The sequence below is a fragment of the Periplaneta americana genome, chromosome 6, assembly GCF_040183065.1.
Source record: "Periplaneta americana isolate PAMFEO1 chromosome 6, P.americana_PAMFEO1_priV1, whole genome shotgun sequence".
Taxonomy (NCBI): Eukaryota; Metazoa; Arthropoda; class Insecta; order Blattodea; family Blattidae; genus Periplaneta; species Periplaneta americana.
Window position 1 is genome coordinate 113,924,114 of NC_091122.1, and position 24,051 is coordinate 113,948,164.

Here is a 24,051-nt window from a genome sequence, read left to right on the forward strand (position 1 = left end):
CGTGTGGCTTACATTTCATTACCGATACTTGCTCCTTTTTTCAAACTTTAGAGTGAGATATTAAAAACATTCAATGTTAGAATTTTTATATACACAAAACTTGAAACTAGCAGACGAAAACGGACGGCAGACACTGAGAGCAGACAAATTTGTTAAGAAATACAGAAAAACAATGCAGTGATGTACGGGAATTTTACTTGAAGCAAGTAAAGATAGGTTTGGAAGTAAATCCTAAAAAGACAAAGTATATGATTATGACTCGTGACGAGAATATTGTACGAAATGGAAATATAAAAATTGGAAATTTGTCTTTTGAAGAGGTGGAAAAATTCAAATACCTGGGAGCAACAGTAACAAATATAAATGATACTCGGAAGGAGATTCAACACAGAATAAATATGGAAAATGCCTGTTATTATTCGGTTGAGAAGCTTTTATCATCTAGTCTGCTATCAAAAAATCTGAAAGTTAAAATTTATAAAACAGTTATATTACCGGTTGTTCTTTATGGTTGTGAAACTTGGACTCTCACTTTGAGAGAGGAACATAGGTGAAGGGTATTTGAAAATAAGGTGCTTAGGAAAATATTTGTGGCTAAGAGGGATGAAGTTACAGGAGATTGTAGAAAGTTACACAACATAGAACTGCACGCATTGTATTCTTCACCTGATATAATTAGGAACATTAAATCCAGACATTTGAGATAGGCAGGGCATGTAGCACGTATGGGCGAATCTAGAAATGCATATAGAGTGTTAGTTGGGAGACCGGAGGGAAAAATATCTTTGGGAGGCCGAGACGTAGATAGGAGGATAATATTAAAATGGATTTGGGGGAGGTGGGATACGATGATAGAGACTGGATTAATCTTGCTCAGGATAGGGACCAAAGGCGGGCTTATGTGAGGGCGGCAATGAACCTCCGGGTTCCTTAAAAGCCAGTAAGTAAGTAAGTGATAAGTGTAAGTTTTTATATACACGGTATAAACACTATAAACGTATTTATATTATGCCATGATACGTACACAATTGGTTTATACCCATTGTAACGTTTTTATTTCAGGAGATTATGTTTGTAATGTGGCTGATGTCGCTATCAATTTGAAAATAAAGGACCAGTGAACATGGACTCTTCGCGCGTCATCAGCCAATTAGCGATTTGATTGGCTAATGAAAAATAAGATAACCTATTGAGTGTACAGAAGCCTTGCAATAAAATAATGTTGACTGATGAATTTCTTTTGTTTAACAGTTGAAAGACTGCATTACATTGAAGCTGATTACATGACTTTGTAAGTGGAAAACTAATTACTGATAAGTAAAATGGAACAGCCAAAAACACTAAAACTACTCTTGAAGGAAAAAATGTTTGCCTTTAAGATGGCTGAATTCGTAAGTACATTATATAAAGTCGAAATTTTAATTCACTGAATGGATTTAAAACTCAGTCATCGCTAACATAATTTCAAACTGTATATTGGTTTTGTAAGTGAAAAATACATCATTAATGATTGTGGTAGGTAGTCGCAATAGTATTAGTATTAGTAGTATAAGGGTAGTAGTAGTAGTAGTAGGCTTAGTATTAGTAGCAGAGATTGTAGTATTGGCAGTAGTTAGTAGTAGCACAGTCTACTATATACAGTCGCGAAGCTCAATATGTAGTAAAAATGCAAACATGGGTAGTTGCCCACCACTAGGATCGCTACTATCGCCTCATCATCGCAGATCTCTTTCCTAGCAGCCAACAAAATATGTTACACTTCCGTTGTCGTGTTCTTTTGGAAAAATTAACACCTTCCTTCCATTATTGAAATATTAACTGCATAAAGTTAATTTATTATTTTAATGAAGTATATTAAATTCCACCGTAAACTCGAAGATACCTGCAAGAAATAAGTTCATATAATTTTTGTTTGTGCAAAACGAACTGAAATGTACTATAATAGCTTCACTCATTCAAGATTATAGCGATAATTAACTATGAAACCAATAAATATTAATTTGCATTTCTCTTTACAACAATAATAATGGAAATATGAATTAATGGAGTAACTTACGTGTACCGGTACTTGTAATGTAGGCTTACGTAGTTAACAAAGTGGGATGAGGTTAAGCAATAATAATCACACCAGAATTGGAAATAAAACGTGATCAATAAATTTTATTGTAACAGACTTTTTCTACATCTCTAGTAAAGCAACAAATAAAAATAACAACAAAATTAACAGCTATAATTAAAAACATATCCTTTGAAGAAAAAAGTAGGCCTAAGCAATAATAATCCCACCAGAATTGAGTATAAAACGTGATCAATAAATTTCATTAAAACAAACTTAATTTTTCTACGTCTTTAGTAAAATAACACATAAAAATAATAACAAAATTAATAGCTACAATTAAAAATATATCCTCTGAAAAAAAAAGTAGACCTAACCTTTATTTCTCTGGAAATTTAGCAGCCTAAGTGAGAGAACTTAAACCGGTATCTAATGTCCTTTCGGTTAGACTGAAACATTTCATTGTGAAATTTAAGGATATAATTTATTCTAACTGTCACAAAGAACTTCAAATTAACAGTTTTGTTTTTGCACAGCATTCTTGTGGAAACCCAGGAACCTTTCTGAATCTTTCGGAAATCGGAAAAAGGATAACTCTGACCTCTTTCTCTTAGTGTTGCTACAATTTATAGCACTACAAACGTCTCCTCCTTGTCCCATATTATTATTCCAATTATTATATTTTAGCCATTAACATTTTCATTATAACCAATAACGAACATTTCACAAGCATCAATGTGAAATACGAGCTAGCACTCGATAGAAATACGACACAGTCCAAAGTCGACCATGGACAGTCTATTGTTTCTAGTTGCTAAGCGCTTGGAGCGCTTTATCACGAGATTTCCAAAAAAAACATCTCAAGCTTCGCGACTGTATATAGTAGACTGTGGTAGTAGTGTTGATTCCATATATACCGGCAACCATAATACACATCAGATGTGTTAGGGTTATATTTCCAAACATACATAGAAGGTAACAAACTAAAAGTAATTTTGCGTTTTTTGAGTGGTGGGGGACAAATTAATAAATATTTTGTAGCAACACTTTCCAGTAATGAATAAGAAGAAGAAATAACGGTAGTTCAAGTTACATTCCAGTTTAAAAATAGCAATCAGAATATAATAAAGATTCTGCAATGATCCTACACTTTTCACAGATAATAATAATAATAATAATAATAATAATAATAATAATAATAATAATAATAATAATAATAATCTACGTTGCTAATGTGAAATTTCAAAATTGCATTAAATTTTTCGACAACCGAACATAAACTACGTATACATTGCAATAGAGTTTCAGAAAATTTCATTACAGTTAATGCAGTATTCTAGAACCAAATTATTCTTTACATAATCGAAGGGATCTGAACCATAGTGGGCCAAGCGCCATTTACTAAAACCGTAGAAAACAAGGGTTAAAATGAAGTTATTACCATAATTCAATGGAAAATATAGCAAGTAATATAAAGTATACACATTAAAACTAAATGATATGTCAATCTTTATTAAACTGTGGTATTCACTTAAATTTAACCCTTGCATTCTCCGTTTTTAATAAATGGCGCTTGGCCCATTATGGCTCTGAACCTTTCAATTGATCTTGAGGTTATGTTTACTTATCTTCGTTCCATTTGACCATCATCGTTATCATCATTTACATCATCGCCATTAACACCATAGTTAAATGCTATTTCTTTGAAATTGGTTATGTCTAACGCTTTAAATTATGTTCATGTTTTCAAATAAAAGTCCATTTTGTTACTGAAAATAATACTGCAGTCGAGTGGGCGCGATAATCCCGTAAAATGCATAACATGACCTCACTAGTTCAGTGATAGCACTGACTAAAAATTGTTGTTCCATATTTTTAACCGTCCAGCTAACATTATACCTCGTTCAATAACTTCTGACAGGTGACACAGAGAAACGAAGGATAATTACTATTGAACCAATGGCAGAGGTCTCATTCCACGCTTATCTTCAAGTTGGGCTGTCTAAAGCGTTCTACCCCCGGCCAACTTCAAGACAAGAGTGGGATGAGATGTGTACTATTGACGGAATAGCAATTATTATACTCCGCCCCTCCTCTGTCGGCAATATTTATGTCGCTTGTCAGACATTATAGAACGAAGTATACACGATTAATATCTCTTGTAGGAAATGTCTGTAATAGTAATATACGTTACAAGAGCGATATGTTGACGTTTTCATGTTCGAGGAAAAGATTGAAAAAGCGAAACGTAGTTGAGCTTTTTTAATTTCCGAGAACATGAAAACAAACATACCGCTCGTGTATCGTACATTATTTTGTGCGAAGATCGTTTATTACATACCTGAAAGACGAATTTCTAATTAGTTGCAATGAAATCTCCATGTTGGTTTCTGTTTAATGACGCCAACTTCGGAACACCAAAATATCTTTCTTCCACATTGTTGCTGTAAAATGTTTTCTGTGTTTACTATACTCCAGCAGGCCGTGATATATGTCTGTCTTTTTTTCCCCCCAGTCTATAAATGCGAACTTAAAACAAACGGTAAGGTTATGTAATGATTTATTTTTCATTTTAATATTTTAACAATATTATTTATATAACATATTGCAGTAATAACATCGGCATCTGGAATCTCGTTGATTTTTTCACGGCTTCCTTAATGTTACTTGTATCAGGAATGCAATAAGTTTCGTGGAGTAGTAGACTTTACTTAATTTTTGAAAATATTTAAAAACAATAATTAACATTGCAATTAAAGTGAAATTGCAGTGGTAAGTTTCCAATTTATAATTATTACTATGTTAAACGTCTCTAAAAATAATATGTTAAAAGCCTAAAGCAGTAAAATGAATGTCGCGCTTAAGCGGTAAGAAGAGGGAAATTGTTATGTGTGTTACGTTGGGAATACTGAATGTGGTATTTCACACTTACCGCGTATTGGTTCTGTGCGGAAAACAAGCAAATACGCACGATCTCGCACAAAATACCTTAGCTTCAACTGCACCAGATTATATATATATATATATATATATATATATATATATATATATATATATATATATATACATTCTTTTGTAAAATTGTGCTCACAATTTCAATCAAGTAACAAATTAGTTATAGTATATGCACAGTTTATGTATGTAGGACCTGGTATGAGTGTGCGTGCGTGCGTGTGTGTGTGTCTGTCTCTATGTATGTATGTATGTATGTATGTATGTATGTATGTATGTATGTATGTATGTCGCCTAACATTCTTTAGATCGTTCGGAATGGCCAATCTCTGTAAATGTGACTCACTTCATGATTCGTTTCCTCAGCATCTGTAGTGCTATGTGAAGGATCTTGTAATTTTTATTAATGTTCTAACACAATTTCTCTCAATTTTAACAGGAACATTTTGCAATTTATTTAAATTAGTGAAATACACGTAATAAAAATTATATTACTTCATGTTTTATAGAATTTGACAAAATGGAATAATTTATCATTGTATAAGAATAGGACGTTTCGAACCGCTTTAGTATAAATTTATTAATGTTTCTGATAATTTTAAATGTCTTATTATTATTATTATTATTATTATTATTATTATTATTATTATTATTATTATTATTAGTTTTTATTTGTTGCACATGTTGGTTATCTTCACATCCTACGTAATTCTTTGCAGGCCATTGCCGTAACCGGAACCCTAAACTGGATATTCGTGAAGTACATGGCTACCAAATACAACCGGTGGGGAGCGATAGAGACAGACGTGGAAACATCTCTGATATTCGGAGCAAAGATGAATCTCACAATCTTCGCTTTCCCATGCTATTCCATTGCCTTGGGCATAACAGTCTTAGTTTACCTATATGATGAGCCTCCGGGGAAACTTTTCGTAAGTACATAATCGTATTTCATTGAAAGTAATTCGCCATTACTTATAAATTATGAAGGCTCTTTAGTCATGGCCAGATACTACGGCCAAATCTAGGAACACCAAATCGAGATCCAACACTTTCCTAAACTAAGATTGCAGTCATCTTTTTAGTAAATCTATTAAAAACTGGTAGTAAACAGAATAAGGATTCAATACTGTTCTAATATAAAAGTTTTGTTTCTAGCGAAATTACTAAATGGAAAACAACTAATTCATTATTACTTCCGAACTTCTAAATTAAAGTTGCTTTATATATATAACTTATTATATTGAACTGGTAATGGAAATTACGGGAAACGACTGAACAGATTTTAATAGATGACCCCTCATTTTGAAGCTTGGGAACCAAAGTTTTCCAGAAAAATAGTAGTTTTCAGTAAAACGTCAATTTTCCTACATCACTTTCCTATTTTCCAAAATTCATCTTTCGTCAATTTTGAGAAATAATTGCATTTCAGAATAAAACAAAACACACACTACAATAAACAATAGGCTATTACAAGAAGGCCATGACCTGCAGGGTAAGGTTATTAAAAACTTCAAGACTTACTAAAAATAATTTACAGGTCTGATAATGTGGTGTGTAATTTTCTGAGTAGAGCTGTGTATTGGATATTAAAATCTATAAATCTTGAGGTGATTTGATGACATTATTACCATTAGAAATTAAATATTTTTATAGTTAATGCCATGATGTGACTATTTTTTTTAATTATACATATTAATGCTATATTGATGATTTGAAAGTGAAACGTTTTGGGGTTATATAAGTAGATGTAGAGAATATCTTAAATTAGATCTTCATTTATATAATTTACTAAGTGGTGGCTATTATATATATATATATATATATATATATATATATATATATATATGGTATATAAATTTTGCATAACATAAGAATATTGTTATTAAAAATCAAATATTTTATAGTTATTAATCAAGTGGGTTGGATCTTTTTCATATAGTCTACTTAATGGCGGTGTGGTGTAGATATTTATATGTGTCATTCTCTTCAGTATTGGCTCGAGAGAGCGCAAAAATTACAGTTCCTAAGGAAAAACCAAAAGGTATTACTTACTGATAAAATAAGATGTTTATAAAATGTTGTAGTCTCTCGATCATTTCAGCAACATCTCTTACCAGGATAAAATTATTTTACCCTCTACATTTCAAGATCTACATGTTATACCGAGATGCTATGTCTATTGTTCGAAGGCATAGCAAACCTGACTTTTTTTAACTTTCACCTACAATCCATAATAATTTGAAATGCTATTGCTTTACTCCCACATGAAAAACCCACTGATCGTCCTGACATTGTTACTTGCGTTTTCGAGTTGAAACTCAAAAACTAAGGTGGGTAGGTTCAAGAAAAAGTATTTGGCTTAAAAACCACTCAGAAGGAGTATGTTTCATTATTATAGAAGCAAATAACTTTCAAAATGTCTGGTATTATTCACTGCAAATAAATCCGAAAAAATCTTATTTGAACGTCTAATGAACTTAGTTAGCAGCATTTGCTGCACAAGCCACTAGTACAATATCATGTTTTGAGGCCTAGGGGTTCATTTCACTTTCCTTCCTCCTCTTTTGTACTTTTCTGTTCCTAGTGCTGACCTGCTATGGCACTAAAATCGTCCTCCAGTGGCTTAAGGAGGGAAAGCTGGTGTTCAACAAGATCTCCCACCTAGGTCCAATGGACCCATCGACCAACAGCAGGTGTGGTCCTCCAGACATTCTGGGGGTTGTGTGTGAATGAAGCAGCCACAAAAACGTTAAAATGTGGTGTTCACTTAAATCGGCTACAACTTGCCAAAACTGGCTTCACTTATACACCGACGGATCCTTGATCTCCAGAGAACAAGGTGCCGGTGCAGGTGTTACGTGCTGTCTCTTCTCACTTTATAGATCCCTCGGATATGGAACAACAAGTTTTGATGGAGAAATCGTTGCAATAAGTGAAAGTCTGAGGAATTTTCTATGCCACATCAATAAATTTAAGAATACAGTTATATTGTCAGACTCCAAAGCAGCTAATCTATCAATAGTCTCTAAGCACACACCATCTCAAACAGCAGAAATAACTCAAATGCTCTCTCAATTAATATCACTCAATAAAAGAATTGTATTCCAATAGATACCATCCCATTGTGGAGTCCTGGGAAATGAGAATGCGGATGCTTTAGCAAAGAAGGGCAGCACTGCTACTTACAGACCAGTTACTAAATCTACGTATTATTCTGGAAAAGATTTATTAAATCTACATACTTAGACTTCAACAAACAAAATTTGGTAATGCAATCTCAAGGGAAAAAATGGAACTCTCTGCTTCATAATCCACAGTTAATTCCCGATTTACCACGGAAATCATCTGTAGCTGCATTTAGATTGGCAACAGGCCATGACTGTTTGGCCAAACACCTGCATATATCAGTCCCCTAACTGCCCATTGTGCAACTCAAACCAAGAAATGGATTCGGAACACCTCAAAATCTGTGCTTCAGTGGCTGACCATGATAATATCTTTGAAAAATATTGGAGTGCAAGAGGTCAAATGACTTTATTGTCAAACGTCTGGCATTAGAAAACAACAACATAATGTAGCGAAAAGCAAGAAATTTTGCGGAACTCAGATCTCATTTACTACATGAATTCTTACAAAGAAAAGAAAAAATAAAACATTGCAGATTAAGGAATAATTGAGTGAGAGATTGCTATACTACAAAACTTTTCACTAAGTCTGGATTAAATGGTGCACGAAGCATTCAAAAGCAGTAGTGGATAAGGGTAACAAAAGCGAGACCACCATTCTGAAATATGTATACTTCCTTCCATGATGTTTGACAGGAGATGTCAACATTGCTGACAGAGGAGGAGAGTACAATTGCAATTCAACCAATGATTGAGGTCTCATTTCACGCTTGACTTGAAGTTGGGCGGTCTGAAGCGTTTTACCCCGCCCAACTTCATGACAAGCGTGGAATGAGACCTCTGCCATTTATTGAAAAGGTATTATACTTCACTCCTCCTCTGCCGGCAATGTTTACTCCTACTGCGAGGCATTATGGAGCGAAGTATGTACACAAGAGCAACAGAAAACTAATTCCCTGCAATCCGTTTGGGAAACATGTAAGTTAGCTATGGTAATGCTTTAGTTGTCATAAACTCCTGAATACTTTGGTATTGCACCATATAAGAAAGGCGGCGCGCGGTAACGCCGAGAATAAGACGTTTCGTTGAAAAGCACGAAAGTCGCGGGCTCGATTTCTGATGTTGTCATAAATTTTCTCGTGATGAAATTCTTTCGGTGGCGCTATAGTCCTAAGATTCACTCACCCTCTAGCAGAAATAAGTAAAAGGGTCATTTCCCTTGGGGTGAAGTACGTAGTACTGACATCGCTACTCATGCTAATGTCATTGGTTAAAAGCTTTCAGATGAAGATTTAATTGTGGATGTCACAGATTTCATAGCACAATTTTTATAATTTCAAAGATTTAAAGATATTGACCTGCTCCAGCCCAAGTTGGATTTATTTTGCGATCCTTACTCATCAAACCCAGAAAATATACCAACACATTTACAATTGAATATTTGAATTGACAAACATCCCAAGTCCAAAGTTTACAGAATTCGACTTTTTACCTAACAAGTTGTGTTTCACATAGGCTATCATTCTGTAAAAAAGAACATCCCAAGTCCGACTCTAAGCCTATGTTTTGGATCATGCAAATATTTATTTCAATACTCATAATGCAAGCCCATATAGTTTCTTCGCGGTCCTGAAAAATTTACTTCAATGGACTTGGAATGTTAGCTAATTCTGGTCTTCCATTAGAAATTATTTTTCTGCAGGAAACAACATTTCAACGGACATAAGAAGGCTGGTGTCGGGAAAAATCAGAAAAAGCACTTCTGAATTATGCGAGAAGTCAAGAATTTAAATTTGTTTCTAGAAGTGTGATGATGCTCACATAATAGTACATGTAACAGTTCATAAAATAATTAGACTAATTATATGCCTCATTATGTAAAACTGCTTAAGTTAAAGAGAAGCTATGTTTATTATTTGTTATATCCTATTTTATAATTAATTGCATTTATTAAAGAGGTACATGCTGCAAATCATGCTTTTATTTCTTGTATTCTTGTATAAACGTAACACATTATCTATTACTGAAGAACAGTTTAATTCATCTTGCAATGGTAAGCCAATAGAGTTCATTACACTCGCCCCTTCTTTTTCACCGCTACTGCCTGCAGAATTGATTCACTGGAACCCGTGAGCGCTTGGTAGCACGTGGAGCTTTGACGCTCTCTGACCTTGACATCCCTGGACTAATACGAACAATTCGGCGAAAGATATCTAGAGAAAAATAAAGAAATGTATATAGTATTTACATATGAGTACATACATACATACATACATACATACATACCTATACTTATTTACAAATGGCTTTTAGAGAACTCGGAGGTTCATTACCTCACTCAAATAAACCCGCCATCGGTCCCTATCCTGAAGATTAATCCAGTCCCTACCATCATATCTCACCTCCCTGAAATCCATTTTAATATTATCCTCCCATCTACGTGGGATCAAATTTTGTATACTGTGTCTTACAGGTCTGTTGCCTGGGATCGGAACCAGCGTGTGACAGCCGTCTGAACCTCTCTATCGATCCGATGGTATGATAAATGTCTCAATTCCGGTGGGGGATATGTTGAAAAATAGCTCAACACTTGCTATATCCGTTCCAATACATTTGTCCAATGAAATTGTGTTTTCCTTCTGTAAACGGCCCATGGAAAGCTTACTTTTTACGGCCGTCGTAATTGTGCTCGAATGGCCAAAATTTTTATAGGTTAAGTACTTCTTTTGACATTATTAACATGGTGGAAGAAAAATAAATACAGTACCTTTTTTACCTCCCTCTATGAGAATGCTTGCTTGTCAAAGTAGTCCTTAGTACCACACCCTAAAATATTTAATATTCCTCTTGAATCACTCTGTACATAAATTATACATAAAATTGTTCAGAAAAGAACGCTCATTAATAAAGATACCGGTGAGCAAATAAAAACATGCAGTTCTGGAGTACTCCTCTTACTCTTCCTTACTCGTACGCGACCAAGAGGGCTATATTGTCCTCCTGTATGAGACTTTCCAAAGGAGATTTAAACGCAATGATTTTGGAACATTTTCTCGTAACATCGATCTGATTCGAATTGGTTTCAGGTCCTCATATATCTGACGATGGGCGCACTGGTGTACGGCGTGGACGGCCTCATCATCCTCATCGAGTTCTGTAACGCACACAAGCCCAGCATGGGTTGGCTCACCCTGTCACTGCTGGCCTTCCTCAATTGCGGCGTCGCGGGCATCGACAGTTTCCTCACTATCCACAAGCTCATGTCGCCAGAAGAGACGGACACCGCGCTACACTAGAATATTCAATTCCGTGTATTTGTATGGAACCCCGGATATCAAAATACACTCTAGCACTTCTCAAACCGGCGTTACCATACTGTTCTGTACATAGGCATAATAAGCTTTCTTATATGCATAAATATACCCTTATATTAGAGTAATTTTATAAACTTGTATTTGTAACCTTTTATTTCTGGTAATTTTGCGTTGCGCACATTTTCTTCTTGGCACGCAACTACAATCCGTGGAATCCTGGGAAACAAGAATGCGGATGCTTTAGCAAAGAAGGGCAGCACTGCTACTTACAGACCTGTTACTAAATCTGCGTATTACTCTGTGAAAAGATTTATTAAATCTACATACTTAGACTTCAACAAACAAAATTTGATAACACAATCCCAAGGAAAAAATGGAACTGTCTGCATCAAAATCCACAGTTAATTCCCGATTTACCACGAAAATCGTCTGTAGCTGCATTTAGATTGGCAACAGGCCATGATTGTTTGGCGAAACACCTGCATGGAATTGGAATATATCAGTCCCCTAACTGTCCATTGTGCAACTCAAACCAAGAAATGGATTCGGAACACCTCAAAAACTGTGCTTCAGTGGCTGGTCATGATAATATCTTTGAAAAATATTGGAGTGCAAGAGGTCAAATGACTTTATTGTAAAACGCCTGGCATTAGAAAACGACAACAACAATTCGTGGAGAAGCAGATAGTGTTTGGTTGTTAAGTGCTGTTGTTGTTTAGTCAACTGTCCGAAGACAGGTATGAACCTCTTAAGGACACAAATATAGTATCACTCATGAGGCAACTATGTCAAGAGATATTTGGGTAGAGTGGCCAGTTACTTTCCCCCTCAATTGCACAAGTTATATCGCTGATCAGCAGGGCTAGGATTTTGATGAAATTGAATCTTTTTTCTAGTGAGTCAGAAACATTGCTGCTTTAGTACTTATATGTTATGTGATAAACTGAGTGTTTTAAGACATAGCTATTTGTTAGGGCATTTTTTGCCTGTTTTAACTCATAAGAGCATCTTTTGCTTTTTCGGATATTTCTTTCGCATTTTCATTTAATTTTGGCCATAAATCCCCATTATTTTTTACTTGGTTATTTAACGACGCTGTATCAACTACGAGGTTATTTAACGTCGATGGATTTGGTGATAGCGATATAGCTGACGAGATGAGGTAGAGGATTCGCCATAGATTACCTGACATTTGTCTTACGGTTGGGAAAAATCTCGGAAAAAACCCAACCAGATAATCAGCCCAAGCGGGAATCGAACCCGCACCCGAGCGCAACTCCGGATCGGCAGGCAAGCGCCTTATCCGACCAAGCTACGCCGGTAGCTAATACCCGTTATTTTGTATAATATTTTAATCGTTTTCCTACACAAATATTGCCATTTTAACGTCGTACACTCCAACCATCCCTTCAATATAGACTTCTCTATACCTGCTAATTCAGGATAAGAGTGGCCTTGTGGTGGACTACATGGAAACTACATCACGTAAAATAATTAAAGTGTACCACTTAGAAAAAATTATGTAAAATTAAATAAACTTAAATGTTGGTACTAGAATTTAATTTAATTACTAGTCTAAATATTAAGTAGTACAAAACCTCTTTTCCTATTAAGCCAATTATATAAGATCAGTTTTCAGGGCATTTTAAGGGCTTTTTCTTTAAAGATTTTTAGGTCATAAATGCATTGTTTTAGGACATTTTTTCATGATTTATAGGTCATCAAAATCCTAGACCTACTGATCAGTATATATTTGACTAATCAAAAAAACAATTTTTATTCCTCTGACACATATCGTCATGTGAAACGTACTGTCTGGTAAAAGATGTATTGTTCTCTCCAAGCTTAGACGACCCCACTCACACCACTCTGCTGGCTCGAACCTTACCCAAAACATAATAAATCATACGGTGCATGCCTGTTAGTTGGTCACATTATGACTCTGAATTAGCCCAGCCGCTGGGCTGAGGCAAGTACGATGTTTTTTTTTTAACAGAGAAGTTAGTAGTTATCTCTTGCGGCAAGATAAGCTGACCTCTCTACTCGGACTGAGGCCGTCTATGTTTGGCAACGCTGTTATAAAGCAATTCAGTTATCGGACGCGGCCAACTGCATAACATAAACATCGAGAGCTTGTTGATCTGACTTCTTTCACTTCTTTCTCCTGAGCTGAGGTCGTCTAAGTTTGGCGACTACATTACCTATATAGCCTATCCGCCAGAACTAAATTAGATGTAGTCGTGAAGTGGTGTAAGTAAAAATCCCTTGTTGTGGGAAAAGTGTAGTTTTGCGTTCCTTGAATTAAAAAAAAAAAGAAGTTAAATAAAATTAGCAACAATTCCCCTTTTGGTGTGTATGTGCGCTTTTGCAGTAAAAGCGTAGGCTTACTATCCAAATGCATCAGGAGTACTGACTTACTTCAAAATGCACAAAACACGAGACTAAAATAATGTTTATGCTCAAATTTATAATGTGCTCTATTGGTAGATTTATGTGCTATTGACTTGCTTTACTTTCAAATTTATTAATACTTCTCTATATGGAAAATAATATGGCACTACTAACTCAATTTCGATAATTTCTGACTTAAACCATTTGGTGACGAAGCGGCCTATTTCATACATTTATGGTGAGAAAAGCTTTCCCACTACGTCTAAATCACATTCACATAGCAAAGAGATCTAAAGTGATACAGAACTTCTGCAACTACGCCAATTTCTATGATAACCTACATTAGTTCAAGGAGTAAGCTGATGGACTTGCCATTTGCTGTTGACTTTGAAGCAGAGAGCGAGAGAGGGAAGGGTGGAAAGCACGAGTTAAGAAGTTGTCAGACACTTTCTTTTCACGCATAAACAATACTGTAGAATTTGTTTCATTCGATGCTACTCAGAAGTAGATTTCTATAATTTTATTGCCGTGTTTTCAGCGTACTTACACTACAACGTGCAGTTTAAACAGCAGTGTCTGGCACTAGTTGGGTCTTCTTTATATTAATGTAGCAGAGATATTCTGCTTTTAATCTATACTTCGTTCCATAATGTCTGACAGGAGAAGTAAACATTGCCGGCAGAGGAGAAGTATAATTGTTATTCAACCAATGACAGACGTCTCATTCCATGCTTGACTTGAAATTGGGCGGGGATATAACGCTTTAGAGCGCTCAGATCCCCTCTTAACCGGTTCGCCATATGCATGGTGTTTCAAAAATGATGAGCAATAATTTACAGATGAGAAGTACAAACCAACTCAATTTATAGATGAAAAGTACAAACCAACTCAAGGAAAAAAGCTCCAATACACATTGGTCTGAAAATTAACCTTTGTCGAGACAGTGGACATTCTCTGTTGAGATTCCAGACGTGCATACGTGCAGACATCCTTAACTCTATTCTACCTAGAGCAAGTGTTCAAAATGCTGTCCATGAATCTCAACGCAACATTGTGCTCTTCTCTGTAGTGATCTGTGAATCGCTTCGAGCAGTCCTTTGTCATTCCTTATTTGCTGAATGGTACGGTCATCGATCAGTCCGAAACCGCAATTTCTGAAGTGTGCTGACCTCAGAAGTGTAAACCAGGCTTTTTATATGACCCCAAACATAAAACTCTAATCGGATTTAAATCCGGTGACCTAGGAGGACACAGTACAGGTCCTCCTCTTCCTGAAGCAGTATCGTATGAACGGTTAATTTACGGACCAATGTTTATTGGAGCTTCTGTGCTTCTTTCAGTTTGTGCTTCATCTGCAAATTATTGACCATCACATTAGAAACACCCTGTATGCGAGAAAATTTGTATTTGTCACTTTTTTTGTTTCAGTAGGTGTCTCTCTCGTTCACGGCCAGAGTTCTATTCCTGGCAACGAACTGTATTAAAATTGACTGGGCGAATCTCTGAGGTAGTCTGAAGAACATCAGATATTCTGCTGAATCGATATCATGATCTCCTTGGACATCATCGCTGTCTAAATCTTTTATATATTCTGCAGTTTTGTTTATCTTGCTATTACATTTGGTTGAACGAAACGATTCGACTGAAGATATAGCGGAAATAAAAGTTCGATAAGTTTTCTATCTTAACTGTGTATAAGAGAAGAGAAATGGATATAACTACATTAACTTTAGAGTTGTTTCTTTATGATAGGAAGAAGCGCAAGGTCCGATATAAATTACAGCAGTGACGATCACTTCGGATGATGGAAAAATAAAAGCATCGTGACAGAAGCGCCCATAGATTTTCATTTCTATAGGGATAAAATACTTCCTCGATACCCATGGTGTTAATATCTTCCCCATATTTATTTCTTTACGTGTGACTTATTTATTTCTTTATGTGTTTATTTATTTATTTACTATGTTGGAATTAAGGCCATCAGGGCTTCTCTTACACACCACCAGAAAATATGACAATGCAGCTCCAAGAAAAAGCTATTTATTATTTCAATGAACGTTTCCAAGAGCAATAATTGGGTGATTGGACAGAACAAGGCTGTAACCAGTAAATGTTATTTTATGTTTAATCAAGAGTAGCAGAAACATAAATAGTGTAGACACAGTGCCGGATTAACACTAGTAGCAAATGGAGCATATTGTACGTACCTCGGCTGTCAGAGAGGACTCTTCGAGGGCCCTAAATAGGAATTTAAAAAATTTAACAAATTGAAAATAATAATAATAATAATAATAATAATAATAATAATAATAATAATAATAATAATGTTTGAAGGATATCTGGTGAAAATATCACCCCAGCGTATGACTAAGCTACTGTTTAAATGTCGAGAGAACGGCATGCTGAAGGGTACGATTACTAACATAATCCTAGTTGGTAATTGTGTGATTCACACGCGCTATCACATAAATGTGTAAGTGTTCACTATCCTTTGTCGGTATCACTATTTAGTTTTTGTAACACAACTGTTTATATGATCGTAGCTTGTAGTTTGAAAATATAGTTCTACTTTTATGATTCCGTTCATGTATAATTCAAGCAAATAAGCTATGAAAAGTAATATAATTAAGAACATGGTAAAAGAATTAAATTATATTGTTCTGAAATCCGCAAAATATACAATATAGAAATACAAGGTGGGGCAGAATGAACTCATGATTCAAATTCCAGGATCCTAGTGATAATGTATGGTGCACGAAGGTGAAGAAAGGTTGCAATCACAAAAATTTCAGTAACCAAGTTTTCAAATGGCTGACACCTTCGAGAAAAAGGTAAAGAAATTCTTATTCGCAATGATAGACTCTTATCACTGTCATTCAAAAAGCAACAATGAAACTAGAATTTATTGGAGATGTGTGAAACGAGATATTTGCAATGCCAGATGTGTTACTAATGCAAATGTTCATGCAGCAATAACTGTTCATAGTGTTGACCGTCATGAACATGGAACATTCCTGTCGGAAGTTAAAGTTAGAGAAATAGTTGCATTGATAAAACGAAGGGCACGGGATCATCCAAACGAACCACCGACAGCAATAATTCGCGAGGAAATTCACAATGTTGAAGATGAGGCTACACAAATACTTCTTCCGAAAGACAAGCAATTCTACGCATAGTAAACAGACAGCAGAACAGAAATCATCCAGTAATACCACACTCTCTACAACCCATTTAAAAGTGTTCCTTCATATTCTACCAGATGTACACTTTACATGGACTCATCGCCAACCTTGTTTACCGACTTGTATATTGCTTGATCGTACGCAAAGATGAAGGAACTCACACTAGAATGTTTGAGGAAGTTATAAATCTCTGTACGGCATCAGAAATTAATTTGAATCCTGGAACGATAATGACAGACTTTGAGTTAAGTGCAATGAATGCAGCCAGACAGAATTTTCCTAATGCTGAAATAAAAGGTTGTCCAGGCCATTTGGCGTCGTGTTGTTCAACTTGGATTAAAAGCTGCTTATAATAACAGAGAAAATTACAGAGTAAGAAATGGCATTCGAAAGTTAATGTCCATACCTTTCATACCACTGGATCATATTGTAAATACATTTGATGAAGTTTCTGATGGTGTAGAGCAGGCCTGCAAAACCCGCAAGTAGGGGAAATATGACGTCAGCCTCACTCCACTTCCATTGGGAATGATCGACTTCTGCTAGAGTTGACATTCTTTGTGTGTGGAAGGTTCATCATTGGCGGCACTGTAATTTTCAAAAGGGATTGTAATAAAGTCATTGTATTTGTAATGCGTTATTTAATTTCAAGGCTTACGATTATGCTAAATTTTCTGCCCGTAGTTTCTTTGAGATTTCTTTGCGCCCAAACCTGCTTTAGATTTTCCAAAACTTTCCTCCTATCATCACCTACGGAAATATAAATTAGCAACATTTAAGTAATGAACCTTGAAAGTTATTATGTCACTATTCATTTCAATACAAAATGAAGACAACGAGTGATGTCTTTAATTTAACAGAATGTAAATATATATTTAATATACAGTTCGTAATAATGAACTTACCCGAAAGTTTGTCTTTTCCATAATTCTTAATATGGGCTTTGTTGAAATGTCGCTTAACATTGTAATTACGAATAGAAATAAATTGGATGGGACACAATAAATAAGCAATTCTTTCGTCTTCTTCAACAACAAAATAAACATATTCCCATTTCCTTTGAAAGTAGTGTTTCTTCACGGGTTTAGATTTTGCCATGTTCCAGTTCTCTTCAAACTACAGTAGGCCCCCGTTTATTTATTCAATTACTTATTTATGTATTTATTTATTTGGCTGCAGTGCGTTACAATGTTGAATGGCAGCATTGACGTCCGGTCATATTGCTATCACCTACTTCCCAACATACAATTTATATACAATATACATAAGTAGGTAAACTTTCTTACATTGTATGCATACATATATTTTAAAATTTATTTTACATGTCTTTTAACTTCTTTATTTCCCTCATTCGCTTTTCTCTTACTTTCCAAAGGATTTTATTATTTGTTAATTTGTAAATTCTTGATAGCGTATTGTGTACCTGCCGCCGCGAGAATGAATGTTGATATAGCCGAGCGCAACTAGAACGCTATGACCACACTGATAGAAGGGGTGGGTGGGGGAGAAGTGGAACGAAGACAGTCGCTCTGAGGAGTTACAATTCTGCAGGTCCCATGTAGAGGAATCAGTATTAGATTTATCATTATACATAGAAAAGACCTTCGTAAGAGGGATACCTGCCAGAAGTAGAAGACGAGAATTGCCGCCTGGCTTTCCTCGGCATGTCTGGAATGTTTATAACCTAGTCTTGAATGGGACTCGAAGGACAATTAATACAATAGAAGGATGACATTCCAAATTTTAAAGAATGTACTCACCATGCTAACATAACATGAAAGTTCATCGAAAAGTTGCAGAAGGACCAAAATTACAATCAGTTAATAATAAACCAATTAATGAAAGGTTATATGGCGATACGTCATCCCATATTTTTAATTCAAGACACATTGAGGAAATGGTGTGGAATTACCATGTATATGAAGAAAATGACGTTGACAAATAGAGGCATTAGTTATCGGTTGAAACTGTATGATGAAAACGATAATGAAGCAAATTAATGGTATTTTTATAATTCATTCAATAAAAATATGTTACAATTACAGTTTTTATTGATTTTGTTGAGCCACTGGCGTAGCTCTGTCGGCTAAGGCGCTTGCCTGCCGATCCGGAGTTGCGTTCGGGCGCGGGTTCGATTCCCACTTTGGCTGATTAGCTGCTTGGGTTTTTCCTAAGTTTTCCCCAACCATAGGGCAAATATCAGGCAATCTATGGTGAATCCTCGGCCTCATCTCGTCAAATATCATCGCGCTATCACCAATTCCATCGACGCTAAATAACCTCATAGTTGATACAGCGTCGTTAAATAACCAAGTAAAAAAATTAATTTCGTTTACTGTCTCCCATTGGAGGTAGCCCAGAAGAACTCAGTATACACTCCTACATGAATTTTACAATACTAAATGTTTACCATAAATTTTGTTGACAGAAAATTAAAACAAACATATATAAATTATAAAGTGAAAAAAAAAAAAAAAAACAAAAAAAAAAAGAGAATTAAACGGAGTGCATATGATGACTCAAAACTTGGCAAGAGAGTTTCAAAATTGAAGTTATGATGTCAGTAGTAAGTGTCTGTGGTATTTCAAAAGTCGTTCTGAAGCTTCCAAAGAACTTGGGAATCAGTCTAGGCTGCAGATTTATATGCACTAAGAATCGTGAAAATATGCATGCAAATATGCTCAAAAAATTAAGAAATTATGCATTAAAACTTGTAAATATGCAGGCAATAGTAATATGCGTTACACGAGCGGTATGTTGAAGTTTTCATGTTCGAGGAAAAGTTTGAAAAAGCGAAACGTAGTTGAGCTTTTTTAATTTCCGAGAATTGAAAGAAAACATACCGCTCGTGTATCGTACATTATTTAGTGCGAAGATCGTTTATTACATACCTGAAATAGGGATTTCTAATTAGTTGCAATGAAATCTCCATCTTGGTTTCTGTTCAATGACGGCAATTTTGGAAAACAAAAATATCTATTTTCAACATTGTTGCTTTAAAATGTTTTCTGTGTTTACTATACTCCAGCAGGCCGTAATATACGTCTGTCTTTTTTTCCCCCAGTCTATAAATGCGAACTTAAAACAAACGGCTTCCTTAATGTTACATACAACACGAAATGCAGTAACTTTAGTGGAGTTGTAGAGTTAACTTAAATTTTGCAAATATTTAAAAAAAATAATTAACAGTGCAATTTAGGTGAAGGTAAGAAGAGGGAAATTGTTATGTGTGTTCGGTTGGGAATACTGAATGTGGAATTTTAGGCTAACCGCGGGTTGGTTTTGTGCGGAAACCAAGCAAATACGCACGATCACGCACAAAAGTATTTTATTTTACAACAATAAAGTAATGACTCAATAAGTTTAGTCCATATATTGGAGGATGAAAATTTGCATTAACATTAAACTTCATTGCTTATTGGTATTACAACAGATTACAATATATTTCTCCAAATTTTCAAATGTAAATCTCTTTCGGTTATCAGCAAGTAATTATGTTCTTATAAACAGAGAATGTTCTTTCAACTTCACATGAATTTAGGGGACAATACATAAAAGCTGCTATTTCTTTAGGTGTGTAATTCTGAACAGTCTGGTACTCACCTTGTAGAATTCCTCAGTTTTCTTCATCTTCTCTGTTAGAATTCTCCCCAATGACGCTGGTAATTTATTGAAAGATGTTGTGACAGTGTTCAACAAACTCACTGCAGTAGTCAGCTGAAGACCACGTTCCTCAAGTTTGGTCATTGTTTCAGGAAGTGTCTTGGTGTGTGCGCCTATATACGAAAGTTCACTTTGAATTCCTACATCATCTGCTGCCAATATTGCTAAATTAATACAGGCCGCAGCTTCTGGTTTCAGTAAATGAAGCATCTAAGAACAAACATATAATAAATTAATTATGAAAAAAATAAGGACCATTGTAGGCCTCCCTCGTAGTATTAAAATCTAGTTATATTCAAGAAATTTATTACTGAAATTCAATAAAAATAAATTGCTGTTTATATGATTTGAGGCTTTCTCGGCGTTGGTTCGCTAATATGTTTTCGCGGGATATCAGCCGAGTTAAGATTTTGGAATGCTCCAAGCTTTCGACTGCTATCTCTGCAGCCATCTTCAGGGAAGTGATGTCCGAACAGAAAGTCGAAAGGTTATATAGATGTGGCTGTCTCAGGTGAAACGGGATTGGTTGGCGGATCGGCCAATCCGGGGCCGGGAATTGTCATCGCTCGTAAGCTCCGCCCCTCCCGGGATTACTGCTCTCAGAACTCAGGCCCTCTTACAATCAAGGTCATGAAGATCACGGACCGAGGACGGCAACCGATTCCAACCGGCGGAACAGGGCTCGCCGCCCGCCAAACTTCACGCAGTAATCCCGGGAGGGGCGGAGCTTACGAGCGATGACAATTCCCGGCCCCGGATTGGCCGATCCGCCAACCAATCCCGTTTCACCTGAGACAGCCACATCTATATAACCTTTCGACTTTCTGTTCGGACATCACTTCCCTGAAGATGGCTGCAGAGATAGCAGTCGAAAGCTTGGAGCATTCCAAAATCTTAACTCGGCTGATATCCCGCGAAAACATATTAGCGAAATTGCTGTTTATCTAGAAAAAAGGAAAATGTGAACTAAATAGAGTGTAGTGCATAAAAATCCTTACTATTTAGTTTATTTATATAATTTATCTATTTAAATTATAGAACTGTATTTACAGTGAAACTTGGATCTATGCATAAATGAAAAACACAAATATTTAAACTTAAATTACATAACTGGAAGACCCAAAAATAGGTGACACGAGACCGTAACAGACCTACAAGGGTCTAATACCTGATGGCGAATGATAATGATGATGATGAAATTAGATAACCAGAATACCAACCTTCTTATTATCATCAATATACGAACAGTAGTAGAGTACAGCAATGATCCAGGTTCCCCATCTAGGTAATACAGGCTCTTGTGGAAGGAGAATTTCTAGTGGTTCTTCTTTGAATAGTGCAGTCCTTACTGAACAAATAAAATTGTTAGCCTAAGGATGCTATGAACGAATCTCTTCAGCAGCACGATGTAGGCCGTGGACAATGCAAGTAATGTGGATCATTTTGGGGTAGAAAACTTGAAGTGCCCCCCGCTGCTTTCAGCATATATGCTGCACAGTCAGTTAAGAATGCCAATAATCTCTCTTCATGTTCTTTGGTTGGCCCGATTAAACCTAAAAACAAATTAAAATTTACACTTAAGTCATTCTCTGATATCTCTATTTTTTTCAGTCATTTTCAGGATAATATACTTATTCAATGCATCTCTCACTGTCCTTGCAATGGTGGCATGATTGGTATTTTCTAAGGCAGTGCACATAATTAGATGAGGAGATCCAGCGTCTAGAGTCCATTTTCCCCATAGATACATTAGCTACATACCTCCCACAGGAGCCTGTAGTTTCATCCACGGAAACCCAAATAAGTGAATCTCCTATGTCGTTTCTAATTTCTTGGAGGACCTAAAATATAATTTATTTTTAATGGTTATGAAAACAACTATTTAAAAAAACACATCAATTACACAAGTATTTTAAGCAATTAACTTTAATAAACATTATTAAATAACTGAACTTACTTCTTCATACAGTGGATCCAAGTAATTCTTTCTCAATGTGGAGTCGCCAGGGATTTGCCTTTTAGTGTATTTCTGCAAAAATCCGCCAAGTAATGGATTGTCCACTTTCCTCCAAGGTATATTAGCTGCTAGGGCTTCACAGAGGTTCTCACTAAATGTATCATTTTCATTTTGTTTTGGATTCAAATTAAGCAAAGGGTGATAATTATTTTTCGTTGCATTTTTTATGTGAGACGCAGTCTGCAAATGCTGATCCACTTGGAACTTTTTTGTGCAGTTCACATATTAATTAAAATATTATTAAACTTTAAAATATGCAACTGTATATAATATAATATGTCTTTGTAAATAAAATAATTAAAAGTATTTGTGGATAAATATTTTTAAAAAGTGCAAAAGCTTACTTTCTTCGAACAAACTTGACAAAATATACGTTTTCCGTCTAATATTAAAGTCTACTCTCCATCAATCCAGCTTTTCAGAAAAGTACTACTTTAACTTTTGTTTTGTCTTTAGGCATAACGAATATTACAACAAACCACCATGAAACACAAGAACAGAATAAATGCATGGAACGTTGGAAGTCAGTTTGAATTTTGCTGTTAAAATTAAACCAATTTATTCTATTGTTGAAAGGGATACTGTCAGCCCGCGATAGTTTTAAAGAGGCGAAAAAAAAAAAAAACGAGTGCGCGACGTGCTCCTTAATAATGTAGTCTGTGCTAATGAAGTAGACATTGTCGAGTGAGATGTGGAAAGGGAGTATTGTTTTCTCGCAATTTATATTTTTACAGAATAAAATATTTATATCTGTATTAAGTTAGTATAAATATTCAAATATATGCTCTAAAAGTATATACATGCCATAACGTTACAGATATGTTCAAATATGCACAATAAAATTCTGCATACTAATTCCAAACAACGAGAAAGATGTTTATGTTTTGTCTGCATGTCGTCGAGTTTAAGGAAAGGAACACGCAAATATGCAAAATCCGCAGCCTAGGAATCACACCACGAGCTCCAATAAGAAGACCAATCATCTCAGTGTTTTCAAGCTGATATTTTACTTTAAAGTAATCAACTGTTGTCGATCTTTTCTTGATTCACTTCCTCCGGCTGGTACTCTCCGTTTCAATCCTTATGGTAGGATCAATTATACATATGGTAGTCTGGGAATACGCTATGATGTCGATAGGTCTAGAGGAGCCATTAGTAGCAAGGCAAAAAACTTCCTCTTCTACTATCCAAAAATTAAAATTCTAAAATAATGTACATCTTGTTCATTGTATTATTTCCATCGTATTAAAAGCAGACTGATGATTTTTTAAATGGGTTATTACTTCAGATTTATGGATTTTTTAAACTATGGACAAACCATCTGTGGACACAACTACAAATAGACCTA

At 35.4% G+C, this 24,051-nt stretch overlaps 1 protein-coding gene across 1 annotated transcript; it reads left to right on the forward strand.

Moving 5' to 3' along the window:
* The first annotated feature begins 1,259 nt into the window (after positions 1-1,259).
* Positions 1,260-11,554, forward strand: LOC138702227 (uncharacterized). The gene is made up of 3 exons (XM_069829817.1): positions 1,260-1,391; positions 5,728-5,940; positions 11,223-11,554. Exons 1-3 carry the CDS (start codon positions 1,323-1,325, stop codon positions 11,430-11,432), a joined length of 492 nt encoding a protein of 163 aa, XP_069685918.1. The 5' UTR covers positions 1,260-1,322; the 3' UTR covers positions 11,433-11,554.
* Positions 11,555-24,051: the final 12,497 nt, after the last annotated feature.

Excerpts from the sequence above, each read along its gene's own strand:
- LOC138702227 (XM_069829817.1), top strand. The coding sequence starts at position 1,323 with ATGGAACAGCCAAAAACACTAAAACTACTCTTGAAGGAAAAAATGTTT. Across the intron at positions 1,392-5,727 it reads CCTTTAAGATGGCTGAATTC|GCCATTGCCGTAACCGGAAC; the intron begins GTAAGTACATTA and ends AATTCTTTGCAG. Across the intron at positions 5,941-11,222 it reads AGCCTCCGGGGAAACTTTTC|GTCCTCATATATCTGACGAT; the intron begins GTAAGTACATAA and ends AATTGGTTTCAG.